Below are 12500 nucleotides of genomic sequence, written 5' to 3'. Positions count from 1 at the left end.
AAGAGGGGAAGCTCAAAGAGGAGATGAAGGCGGTAGAGGAAGAGGAGAAGGAGGTAGAGGAAGAGGCATAGGTAGAGGAGAAGAAGGTAGAGGAAGAGGCATAGGTAGAGGAGAAGAAGGTAGAGGAAGAGGCATAGGTAGAGGAGAAGGAGGTAGAGGAAGAGGCATAGGTAGAGGAGAAGGAGGTAGAGGAAGAGGCATAGGTAGAGGAGAAGGAGGTAGAGGAAGAGGCATAGGTAGAGGAGAAGAAGGTAGAGGAAGAGGAGAAGGAGGTAGAGGAAGAGGAGAAGGAGGTAGAGGAAGACACCTAGGTAGAGGAAGAGGTAGAGAAGGACTTGAAGAGGTGATAGAACCTGAACAAAGAAGACGAGGACCAAATTTGACTCGAGAAATCCGTGCAACACTTATTGACCATGTTATCAACCATGGACTGACACTGATGGAAGCTGGACAAAGAGTTCAACCAAATCTCAGCAGAAATACTGTTGCGTCAGTAATTCGGACATTTCATCGAGAAAACAGGTAAGCTAACCACACAGTATACATTGAAACTGAAGCTTGTATAATCAATATTGTTTACTGTGACATTTGACAGTAGGCTGCATATATATATATATATATATATATATATATATATATATATATATATATATATATATATTTATTTATTTATTTATTTTTATCTTTTTTTTTTCTTACATAGGATTGAGGGTCGAGGACACCAAGGTGGAAGGGGCCCTATGTTTAGTCGTGCACAAGAGGCCGCCATTGTGAACATGGTTTTGGCCAATAATTGTATCAGGCTACGAAATCCAAGCCAATATCATCAATGATGACAATATTTTCAATAACATCCAACGAGTCTCTCTGTCAACATTAGGTCGAATCCTAAAGAAAAATCAAATATACATGAAGCAACTGTATCGGGTACCATTTGACAGAAATTCAGAGAGTGAAACATCTGCGCAATGAGTATGTGGAGGTATGCATTGTTCATCTGACTATGGTGTGGTATCATGCACTGCTCATAATGTTCTGTCACAAAAAAAATACTGTGCTATAGATATTAAATAGCATCCTATTTTCTTTAATGTGTTTCAGAGAGTCTTGCAAATGGATGCTGCTGAAATTCAACATGAATTTATATATGTGGATGAGGCTGGATTTAACCTTGCAAAAACAAGAAAAGAGGAGAAATGTAATTGGGCACAGGGCAATCACCAATGTGCCAGGGCAGCGAGGGGGTAACATCACCCTTTGCGCTGCTATCACACAAAATGGGGTCCTCCACCACCATGCAAATCTGGGACCCTATAAATGCAAATCTGATACTTGCATTTCTTGACCGATTGCATGAGATTGTCACAGCATTACACCAAGTGGACTAGATGCGGTACATTGTCGTTTGGGACAATGTCTCATTTCATCGGGCTGCTCTGGTCCAGAACTGGTTCCATGATCACCCTGATTTTGAAGTTTTATACCTTCCCCCATACTCCCCCTTCCTGAATCCTATAGAAGAATTTTTTTCAGCGTGGCGGTGGAAGGTATATGACCTGCGGCCTTATGATCGTTTGCCCCTCATTCAGGCCATGGAACAGGCATGTGATCTTATTGAAGCAGCTTCAGTGCAGGGGTGGATTCGTCACACAAGGCGATTCTTCCAACGGTGCCTTGCCAATGAAGACATAGCCTGTGATGTGGATGAAATCTTATAGCCTGATCCAGCCAGACGGAGAGACGGATAGTTACAGTATTCTTGTTGCTTTTACAGTAGTTTTCTTTCATTTCTGTTTACTTTTACTTTACTTTTCTTCAGAGTCAAAGTGTATGTACTGTAATTCATGCAGTGATTTTTATTTGTCTATAGATTTTATTTGTTTACAGTAATTGATATCATTGTTGGTTGATTACTGTAACTGATTATGGTAAGAAATACTGTAAGTATTGAAATAAATACTTGAAATATTCAGTCTGCAGCATCAAGTGTTGTGGAGTGCTTGGTAAGGTTATAGTAGGCCTACAGTATTTGTCTACATTCTCCTTATATCTCAAAACAAATCATGAATAATGTTGTGAGTTTCTCACTATTTTTTTGTCACCTAAATTATCTCTTACATACAGTAAGAATGTCTGGCCAAAAATCTATTTTTTTTTCTTTTTTTTTATAAATGTGTTTTTTATTTATCACAGCAGTGTGAAACTGGCTGCAATAGTGTATGATCATTGATGACTGTGTTGGTTAAATGAAATCAAATAGCATTTTCACAAATATGTGTATATGTTTTGACTGAAGTGTGTCATTTTGCAAACAATCTAGGAATTTTGCTAATTGATTGTGGTGTTTGAATAATTGTGATTATATTTTGACAAAAAGAACTCTGTTTTCAAAATTGCGTGTAAACAATTGAAAAAAACTGTAATGCACACACACACACACACACACTCTATCACACACACACACACACACACACACACACACACACACACACACACTGTCATACTATCACACACACACACACACACAACCACACACTGTCATACTGTCACACACACACACACACACACACACACACACACACACACACACACACACACACACACACACACACACACACACTGTCATACAATTACACACACTCACACACACTGTCTAACTCACACACACACAATCACACACAGACACACTAACACACACACTCTATCACACACTATTACTCTTACACACAAAGAGTCTTACACACTCTCACACTCAATCACACACACACACACACACACACACATACATAATCACACATACACTGTCATATTCACTCACACACACAAACTCACACACACTGTCACACTCGCTCCATACACACAAACACACAACACACACACATGCAGACATTCACTCACACACACACACACTGTCACACTTAGTCACACACACATACACTATCACTCTCACATACTCACATTCACACACTCACATTCACACGCTCTATAAACACACACACACTATATTACAGTCACAATGCCACACACTATGAAACTCGCACTATGACACTTAATCACACTCACACTGTCACACAAAGCTAGCTAATGTCTATAGCTAATGCTTGAGCTAGCTAACACACAGCTGTAGCTGAGCTTTTCCTCAAAAGTGTTGGAATATTAAAGCGAGAATACTCCAATTACACTGTTAACCCTTAGCACTGATGCTAACCACTAACACAGAAAATCGCCCAGAGTACTTGGTTTCCAACGCAGGTGTTTATATGAATCAGAAGTGAGCAGACAATAACGCTAGATGGAGAAGTGTAAAAGAATCGGCGGCCTGAGGCTGCTGATTAGAGGACCTTACAGCGAGGTTGTATAAGGTCTCGTTTGCGGTTAAACTGAATGAACCTGCAGGTCGAGATTTTTTTGTGTCAGATAACTTTATGAGTGTGATAGGGATCAAAGCTATGAGGTTGAGAGTGTGCAGGTGGGAAAGTGAAAGCATGAAGTGGAATAATAACTGGCCTGGTTACTTGTTCACCGTCTTGTGACAACAACACATGAAGCTGATATCACTCCCAGCCAATTACTGCCCTTGGCCACGCCCATCCTGCCCTGCATTACTGGCAGCACTAACGGAGTTTCCAGTAAATTACGTGCCTAAAGTCGATCCTGAAACGCTGCCAAAAACACCTGCTGAACAGGTACGCTGCTCTCGGTGCCTCTACCACAGGTGTGAATGGCCTTTGTCCTCCTACGGTGTCGAATATCTGTGTGGGGGTGAGGGGAGGTGGGGCACAATCACATGCAGTGAGTGTATTTTTGTCTTTTTACTCTTCATGTTGAAACCTTTTCACTGTGGCTCTGATAGACTGAACACAACTTACAAAGGACACAGTTAATATTTAACACAAACACAGTAACACAACAGCAGTGTCCACCAATATGCACACATCTAACTCCAAACCTGTAGAGCCTGAAACATAGAAACTCTGACAAACTGCTACATGTCCAAAGCTAGCGTTAGCGCTACTGCTTAGCTTTATTCTTCACATTAATGATCATTTCCCACTGCAGGAGAAATAAGACACTCACACAGTCATCTTGAGTAAAGCAGTGGAAGTGACTGTGCAGATCTTCCACTTGTACACTGTGTGAATGTGAATTAATGGAGTCCGAACGCTTTGAAGACAGTTTTGTCACCTTTTCCAAGCTGAAGAACAACAACTTATTTCCGGAGGTCATCAGAAAACTCCTTTGTTCCTTTTACGATATTCTTCCACAAACCTGTGTTGTGAAGATCAGACTCTGATAGATCCCTGTGCTTGGAATAAAAAACGGTGCTCACTCACACCTGATTTCCATCACACTGATGAAAATGTGTCCTTCACGTTAACAGCTAATCCTAGAGGCTCACATCCATCTGCCCTCACAGAGAAATAAAATGACTGTATGTAATATGTGTCTCCGGTTTTATTTGTTTGTTTGTGTGAAAGTTTGATAAGGTTTTGAATCATACAGAAAATTCTAAAAGGTTCACAAAATTTTAAGCATCACTGTTACTTTATTCACACAAACACCATCATCTCTTATACATGTAATAAACTAGTGAGTGAGGGGTGGAGCGAGGAGGCCGAGAGGTGATTCTTTTTCACCGCCTTGTAGTGTAGTGTAGTGGTGTGGTATGGTGTGGTACGATATGCTATGCAATCTTGTGTTGTGTTGTGGTGTGCTTATGTGTGATGTGGTGGTTTGATGTGTTGTGTTGTAGTGTGTTGTGTTGTAGTGTGTTTTGTTGTGGTGTGAAATGCTGTGTTGTGGAGTGATTTGGTGTTGTGTTGTGTTGTGTTGTGTTGTGTTGTGTAGTGCAGTATAGACAGGAGGCAGATAATGTTCATGTAATAAAACTTTAATTAAAAAAATTCTCCTATAAAATAAGAACAATATGTCATACACATAAGTCATTTCTGTGCTATAAATCTGAGAAATACGTCTCATACAGAAGACAGTGTGTGTGATTAATACACACACCATCTTAAACAGAACAAACCCTCACCCTGAACACACACACACACACACACACACACACACACAGCTGATTTGTTATGGAGTTGTATTTAAAAGAATAACCACATTAATAATAATAAGTGTGGTGTGATGATGTTCTGTAGAAACTTCATGTGGCAGTAAAATGATTAGTTCAGAGTTTTCTTTTTTCAGTTTGTTCTACATTTAAACAAAAACAAATACAATATTGTTTTAGAAAGTTTAAAAAACTGTACATTAACCACTGACACTTATTTTCGTGCAGATACACAACCTGAATATGGTTACAAGTGTTTTAAATTCCCTTCCCTGTGTCTCAGTACGCTTCCTAAAACACACTCAAACGCTTCCTCTAACAACCTCCAAACACACATCATCTACAGCTACACAACAATCCCAGTAATAGAGAGTGGTGTATAAGAGCTCCTGGTTGGATTAGTTTAATGGTTGGTAGTTTAATGGAGCTTTCCTGCTGGTTCTTGATGATTAATGGTTCCACAAGTTTCTGATGGTGTTTAATGGTAAGCAGTGAAACTATTGCAGACTTTATCCCTGGTCTAGGATGATTTTAGTTTTCTCGATCATTAGCGGAAGTACATTAGGGTAGTAAACGAGTGTGTGTTAAAATAAACAGCACTGAAACACAGCCCTGGAGTAGAAACATATATGCATACATAAATCTCCATAACCTTCATCTAAAGCCCCATCATAATCCACTCGGGGTCATGTGATGGTCACGCCTGCGTGCCCATTGAACAGAAGTGTCAAATTTTAATATTTCCAAAAGATAAAAGTGACATGAATTACATGACATTATTATCGGTTCATAAAACCTACATTAGCCAGTACTGGCTTACAGCGTCTCTGTTACGCTCCTCCCTCAGAGCAGGGAGTTCAGCTACCACCAGCCTTCACACTAACCATGTGTCTCTACACTACAGTCCTTCATCATGCCTCTCTCAGCACGTCTTCCACTCTCACATCACATCCCCAACTCCTCCAACTTCCACCCACTCGAGTTCTTCCCGAACTTGTAGACCAGTCTCCGGCCGTCCACTCGCTCCAGGATCTCTCGCTTGTAGTAATACCTGCAGAGAACCACATGCATGTTAGAGTACACGCCTCACTGCCATCACTGCTGCTACATGATTGTTCAAATAGATGTCTGAGGGAAATGTTAATGTTCCTGATGTTCCACATTTCATGTTCCGCTCTCCCAGCTTTGAGCTCTATCTAGCTCTATTGTCATGTGTGATTTTGGTCTGAGTAATAATTGAGTTGAGGGGCGGAGTCTCACCTCATCGCACGGCTGAGTTTCTCATACGTCATGCTGCTGTTTTTCTTCTTCTGACCCCATAGCTGAGCCACTGCCTCTGATTTCAGGAACTTGAAGACGCCCTCTCTGCGATCCTCCCATTTCATCAGGCCCTGGTTCTTCTCCGGGTGGATTAGAATGTCACGGATAAACTCCCACAGGTGTGTACCGCGTGGAGCTGTCAGGTCAGAACAAGAAGTGGGTTAACCCCGATGTAGCATGCACTACTTAGCTAAAAATGTTTGTGGTGTTTTATGGCCAACTCACCATGTTTATTCTTCTTGCTCTCTACAAAGAGCTCAGAGCTGCGGCCCAGCTTTGGAGGTCGACCTCGTCTCTTCTTCTCCACAGGCTCCTGTTTAATGAAGCTCTCTGAAAGAAAAACATCCAACGCACACTTTAACAACACTATCAAGAAATTACTCACGTCATCGTAGAAAAGACAAATACAAAAGTTTGATCAATGCCCTCCTCCGTATGCTTTCTATAGTAACAGCTAATTCACAGCGCACGATCTGGTGACGTTTCCATAACGAGTCTCCAGTGTCAGTGCTTCGTAACCTGCGTAACGAGCTGTGATTCCTTTTATACGAGGAAACAGACCTGTCCTTGATTATGTTTCCATAACAGCACTGTTTTATTCCTGACGTACTGATTACTGAAAGTTCACTACTCCTGAGAGCCAGACACACAGTAGTGTTAGAATGATGATGATGATGATGATGAACACTTACTTGGTGGGTAAGTACAGTGTGTATCTGTATATTCAGGATCTGAATCACTTCCAGCACATTCTGGAGAACTCGGGTTTGGAAAACTTCCTGCAAAGGGACAAAGAAAACTCATTCTCTAATCATACAAACAGTGTTTATTACCGATAATAAGTGAGATTGTTGTGTTTATAAACCAACAGTGGAGATTATTCAAGGATTATTTAAGAATTATTTGAGGATTATTGTGACCTGTGATGGAGCTCTGCAGACTCTCTGAGTACGACTCGTAGCCATTATCACTTGCTGGTGTTAGTTGTGTTTTATACTCATTAAAGTAGCTGAAGTCGCTCTCTTTGTTACCTACATAGTAAACACACAAACACACACACAACATAAATGTACTGTTCACTAGTACATAATCATTCAACCATCCCATTCAGTGTGTGTGTGTGTGTGTGTGTGTGTGTGTGTGTGTGTGTGTGTGTGTGTGTGTGCGTGTGTGTGTGTGTGTATCTGACCTGTGGGAATGCTCTGGACAATCACACTGTCGAGTGTCGGACCGTCGTTGAAAGGTGATCGAGGGAGTTCAGACAGGAAGCTGGTCAGCAGCTCGTAGGTTTCATTCAGCATGCAGTTCTGTGTGATGTCATCAACTAGAAAAAGAAACAGGAAGGAATACTCACCCTCAGTGTTTTTCATTTAGAGCTGTTTTCAAGACTAAAAAAAATACATCCGTCCATCACAATGACCAGGTCCCTCACCCTGACCTGTTGTGTGTAAAAGACCCTCACCAGGTTTGTGTTTGAGGTTCTCGAGGCTCTGGTGCAGTGTCTCCCCGAGCTGTGGGCCGAAGGCGGCCATGATGGCATCCCTGCTGAGTGAGCACAGCACCGAGCCGTCCATATTACAACAGTCGAGGTTCAGCAGTGTGGCGTCATATTTACTCTCCTCCACGTGGAAGTCGATCCAGTCTAGAACATTGTGCCTGCTCCAGGACTGAGGGTTCACCTGCTGCCACAGACCTGCAGGAAACCACCAAGCGATAGGTGAGCCCGTCGATACACCTGCACGCCTGAACCACATAATACACACTCTGAGCTGCACTGGAGTTCTGTCTTACTGTCTGTCTGTCTCCCCATCTGTCTCTCAGTCTGCCTATCTGTCTGTCTGTCTCTTTGTCTCTCCATCCATCTGTCTCTCAGTCTGCCTGACCATCTGTCTGTCTGTCTGTCTCTCCTCCCATCTGTCTTTCTGTCTGTCTCTTTCTGTCTGTCTATGTTTCATCTCAGAGCTCAGGTCTATTCTGAGCAAATTTATTGTTTGATGTGAAAACAAACATCTTTTTCAGCTTAATGACATTAGTGTGTGTCTATGTGTGTATGTGTGTGTGTGTGTGTGTGTGTGTGTGTGTGTGTGTGTTCATGAGATCGAAAAACTGCATTCCTGTAGGAATGTTAAACATTTTGTGTTAATAATTTCTTAGCCTGAGGTCACCAGATTCAGCCAAACACTACATTATCCTGCACGCACACACACTGCACACACACACACACACACACACACACACACACACACACACACACACACACACACTGCACACAACACACTGTGCACACTACACACACACACACACACACACACACACACACACACACACTAACAGAGCAGAATTGTGAGTGTTACTTATGTGCATGTGTTTCTGTTTAATTGTGTCCTGCAGAAGATTTATTTTATACTGGACATGACCTTAACCTTGACTCTGACCTTGACATAGTGGGTTAATACTGTTAATTAAATATTATCATTTTATTATACTTTTAAAGTAGGAAAATATATTATTTATATATATTTCTCTAAACTTTATTACAGTTTGAAATCTGCATGTACTGAATATTGTATTATTATTATTATTATTATTATTATTATTAATAGTAATTATTATTACTAGAAATATTAAAATATTATATAGAATATATATATAGGATAAATATAGAATAGGAGAGAAATCATACTGTGTGTGTGTTGTGTGTGTTGTGCAATATGTGTGTGTGTGATGAGCGGTGTGTGTATGTGTGATGAGTGGTGTGTGTATGTGTGTGTGTGATGAGCAGTGTGTGTATGTGTATGTGTGTGTAATGAGCAGTGTGTGTACGTGTGTGATAAGCAGTGTGTGTGTGTGTGTGTGTGTGTGTGTGTGTGTGTGTGTGTGAGATGAGTGTCTTACCGACTGTGTTGTGTATGCTGTTGTTGTTGTTGTTGTTGCAGTAGCGCGTGTCGTTGAACGGTGAGACGCGGTGCATTGTGGGAAAGCTGACTGCATGCAGGCTCGGCTCGCTCGGGTACAGGTTAGCGTTAGCATTATTCAGAATGTGGCTCAGTTCATTGGAGGCCATCGTGCTCCTGCACACACACACACACACACACACACACACACACACACACACACACTGTTACCATGTGTGTTCAGAATAATGCAGTAATAAGTGATGTAAAAATGAAACATTAAAAGCATCAAACAATAATAAGCATTTTAAATCTAAATAAGATAAATGAGTGTTATTATAGCAACAGTACTGAAACATATACACATATGTAATGTGTGTTACCTGCTTGGTGAGTGATGCACGTTTAAGGTGTCCAAGTCTCAAGTGTGTGTGCTGTATAATCCTCTCCACAGTGCCAACAGGTGTGTGTGTGTGTGTGTAAGGTGCAGATTACCTGAGCTCTTCTCACCTGTACTCTTTTATAACTAGACAACATGCAGGGGGCGGAGTTTAAAGAGGCAGTGGAAATTCCACAGAATCACAACCTTACCACTCTCTCTCTCTCTCTCTCTCTCTCTCTCTATTTCTCTTTATCTTTTTATCTTTCTCTCTCTTTTTCTTTAACTCTTTTACCCACTTTTTTCTCTCTCTCTCATTCTTTTCCAATCTTTCTCTCTTTCTATCTTTTTCTCCCACTTTTTCTCTCTCTCTTTCTTTTCCAATCTTTCTATCTCTCTCTCTCTCTCTCTCTCTCTCTCTCTCGTTCACTGTCGCTCTCTGGTGGATGAGGATCAGTTAATGGTGTGCACACACACACACACACACACACACACACACACACACACACACACACACACAGGGGTATATGTACATTTGACTTGTGTATTTGAACTTAAAGAATGAAGTCATTTGTGCCAATATTTACTATTGACCCAATGTGTGTGTGTGTGTGTGTGTGTGTGTATGTAGAGTATGTATGTGTGTATGTAGAGTATGTATGTGTTTACTTGTGTGTGTGTGTGTATTTAGGTGTGTATACGTGTGTGTGTGTGTGTGTGTGTGTGTGTGTGTGTGTTGGATTGTCTGAAAAATAAAACTAAGCAAACATTTAGCAGCCACTCCTGCAGTAAATCGAAACCAGTGATAAAGTCATACACTACTCACACACAATGGACTGGCAATTTAACTGAGGTTGTAATATGATGCTGTGTCACACTGTAATTATTGCTGTGTGAATATGCAAGATAATATATGCACACACACACACACACACACACACACACACACACACACACACACACACTCTCTCTCTCTCTCTGATTAGCTCTTTATTTGTGTGAGGTTTTGTTTCCTAATGACTGCATTTACAGGTTGAATCATATTACTGGGTTTGGATGACAGAAGAAGGGTGTGTGTGTATGAGCGTGATTCAGTGTATGATTATTCGTGTGTGTGTGTGTGTGTGTGTGTGTGTGTGTGTGTGTGTGTGTGTGCTTTGTTTACCAAATGTAAGTAATATAAATTGTGTTATTTTATATTTATTTGGATTTCCATATTTCTTTGTTGAAGATAGTAAACAGGAAAGTGGTGAGGGGAATGTGGGGGAATGTGGGGGAAAGAAATCTTTAAAAAGAAAGTTTGACAGACTGATTGTGTGCGAGTCTGTGTCATTTAGCCCATCATGACAAAGTGTGTGTACATATGTGTGTGTGTGTATGTGTGGGTAGGAATGTCCCTCATATCACTTATCTGTCAGTTCTGCAGTGCTTTTTATAGTTCACACAGCAGCTGCGTGTGCACACACACACACACACACACACACACACACACACACACACAGTGCCCCAATACAAACATATATCTACTACCTCTAGACAGATGCCTTGCTTCCAACACACACACACACACACACACACACACACACACACACACACACACGGGGTGATATAAATACTGCCCCTCACTTGTAGCCCCTCACACACACAGACTAACACACACACCGAGTCATGACAGATCAGGCAAGCAGCAGTGGGAGACTGAGGAAGGACAGAGTGGCAGAGCGACAGATGGTAACAGAGGAGAAGGAAGATAAGGGGAGTAAGGAGGAAGACATGAATGGGGCGGTGAATGGAGACACGGCCGTATTGAGCAATGGAGCTGCAGAGAATGAAAAACCTGAGGTGATGGAGCTGCCACCATTCCAGATCATCACCGGGTGAGAAAGAAACACACACACACACACACACACACACACACACACACACACACAGCAGTTCAGGGTGTTTGTAGTTTTAGTCAGAGTCTGGTGAAAAGTTCATTTATTTATTTTCTGAGTGATTGGAATAAATAAGTGAAAAGCCCCGCCCCCTCTGCCTCCTATTGGCTGACAGAATTTCATATTAAAATACAGTCCAGTGATCAACAAGTAACTGTTCAAGCTGTTGGACAGAACTGAGTTTAATGTTTTATAGATCTCCACATACTGATCTCAGCAACTCTCAGCCAATCGGAGCTCGGCTTACTGATAATGAAGCATTCTGATTGGACAATGTGTATGAGTCAGATGTGTCACCTGAAACTCTGACTGCTTCAAGTAGTTTAATTCTGTCTCTCTGGGGGTCAACAAGGGCAGCTGTGTGTGTGTGTGTGTGTGTGTGTGTGTGTGTGTGTGTTTAAACTGTAGATGTTAACAAGAGATATAGGTGTTGTGTAAGGTGTAGTTCAATGGAAAAGCTGTGCTGTGTATGTATGTGTGTGTGTGTGTGTGTGTGTGTGTGTGTGTGTGTGTGTGTGTGAGAGACGTAGAAACAGTATATATAAATAGACTGAAGCTTATCACTGGCATTTCTGTCCATCAGCATGTAAATTAACCTTTTTCCATCTAAGTAACGCTAAGTGTGTTTGTGTGTTTGTGTGTGTGTGTGTGTGTGTGTGTGTATGTTGATCATCTTGCCTTTGTACATGAGTCTGAGTATGATCATATTGCCTTGTTTAGTTGGTTCTGGAACTGTAGTTCCTCAGACGGTTATGAAACTTTGGTGGAAACGGGTCTAAAATAAAGAGCTAATGCATATTTGGAAATAAAGGGATTAGAACCCACAACCTGGTGAATAACAAAAATAACCCTACACACTACAGTAACTGACAGTAACTGACATTCCTGACAGTTTTGTAATTGTT

At 41.3% G+C, this 12500-nt stretch overlaps 2 protein-coding genes across 4 annotated transcripts in view; one reads left to right on the top strand and one right to left on the bottom strand.

Annotated features, from left to right (window-relative positions):
• Window positions 1-4875: 4875 nt before the first annotated feature.
• On the bottom strand, window positions 4876-9842 carry elf3 (E74-like factor 3 (ets domain transcription factor, epithelial-specific)). The gene is made up of 9 exons (XM_046875062.1): window positions 9663-9842; window positions 9281-9456; window positions 7848-8078; window positions 7575-7709; window positions 7306-7416; window positions 7078-7164; window positions 6611-6715; window positions 6326-6521; window positions 4876-6116 (listed from the first exon to the last, which is right to left on the bottom strand). Exons 2-9 carry the CDS (start codon window positions 9447-9449, stop codon window positions 6011-6013), a joined length of 1140 nt encoding a protein of 379 aa, XP_046731018.1. The 5' UTR covers window positions 9450-9456; window positions 9663-9842; the 3' UTR covers window positions 4876-6010.
• Window positions 9843-11144: 1302 nt separating this feature from the next.
• The window catches only part of apobec2a (apolipoprotein B mRNA editing enzyme, catalytic polypeptide-like 2a), a 13112-nt gene continuing 11756 nt past the window's right edge, over window positions 11145-12500 (top strand). For 2 of the 3 annotated variants that reach the window (XR_006928675.1, XM_046875063.1), the window contains exon 1: window positions 11145-11535. Coding sequence is in view for 2 of the 3 variants with exons in the window: in XM_046875063.1 (XP_046731019.1) it covers window positions 11327-11535 (209 nt within the window). In the remaining variant the exon portion in view is untranslated. The remainder of the gene's footprint in view (window positions 11536-12500) is intronic. The other variant, XM_046875064.1, reaches the window with a different exon arrangement.

The sequence above is a fragment of the Silurus meridionalis genome, chromosome 19 (genome assembly GCF_014805685.1).
Source record: "Silurus meridionalis isolate SWU-2019-XX chromosome 19, ASM1480568v1, whole genome shotgun sequence".
NCBI lineage: Eukaryota > Metazoa > Chordata > Actinopteri > Siluriformes > Siluridae > Silurus > Silurus meridionalis.
Note: the sequence above shows the minus strand (reverse complement) of the source record. Positions and strands in the feature narration are given on the sequence as shown.

What these genes read in the sequence shown, in the direction of transcription:
- elf3 (XM_046875062.1), bottom strand. Translation starts at nt 9,449, where the DNA reads ATGGCCTCCAATGAACTGAGCCACATTCTGAATAATGCTAACGCTAAC. An exon ending in CAGCATACACAACACAGTCG is followed by an intron (nt 8,079 to 9,280) that starts GTAAGACACTCA and finishes GGTTTCCTGCAG; the next exon opens with GTCTGTGGCAGCAGGTGAAC. An exon ending in GAACCTCAAACACAAACCTG is followed by an intron (nt 7,710 to 7,847) that starts GTGAGGGTCTTT and finishes TTCTTTTTCTAG; the next exon opens with TTGATGACATCACACAGAAC.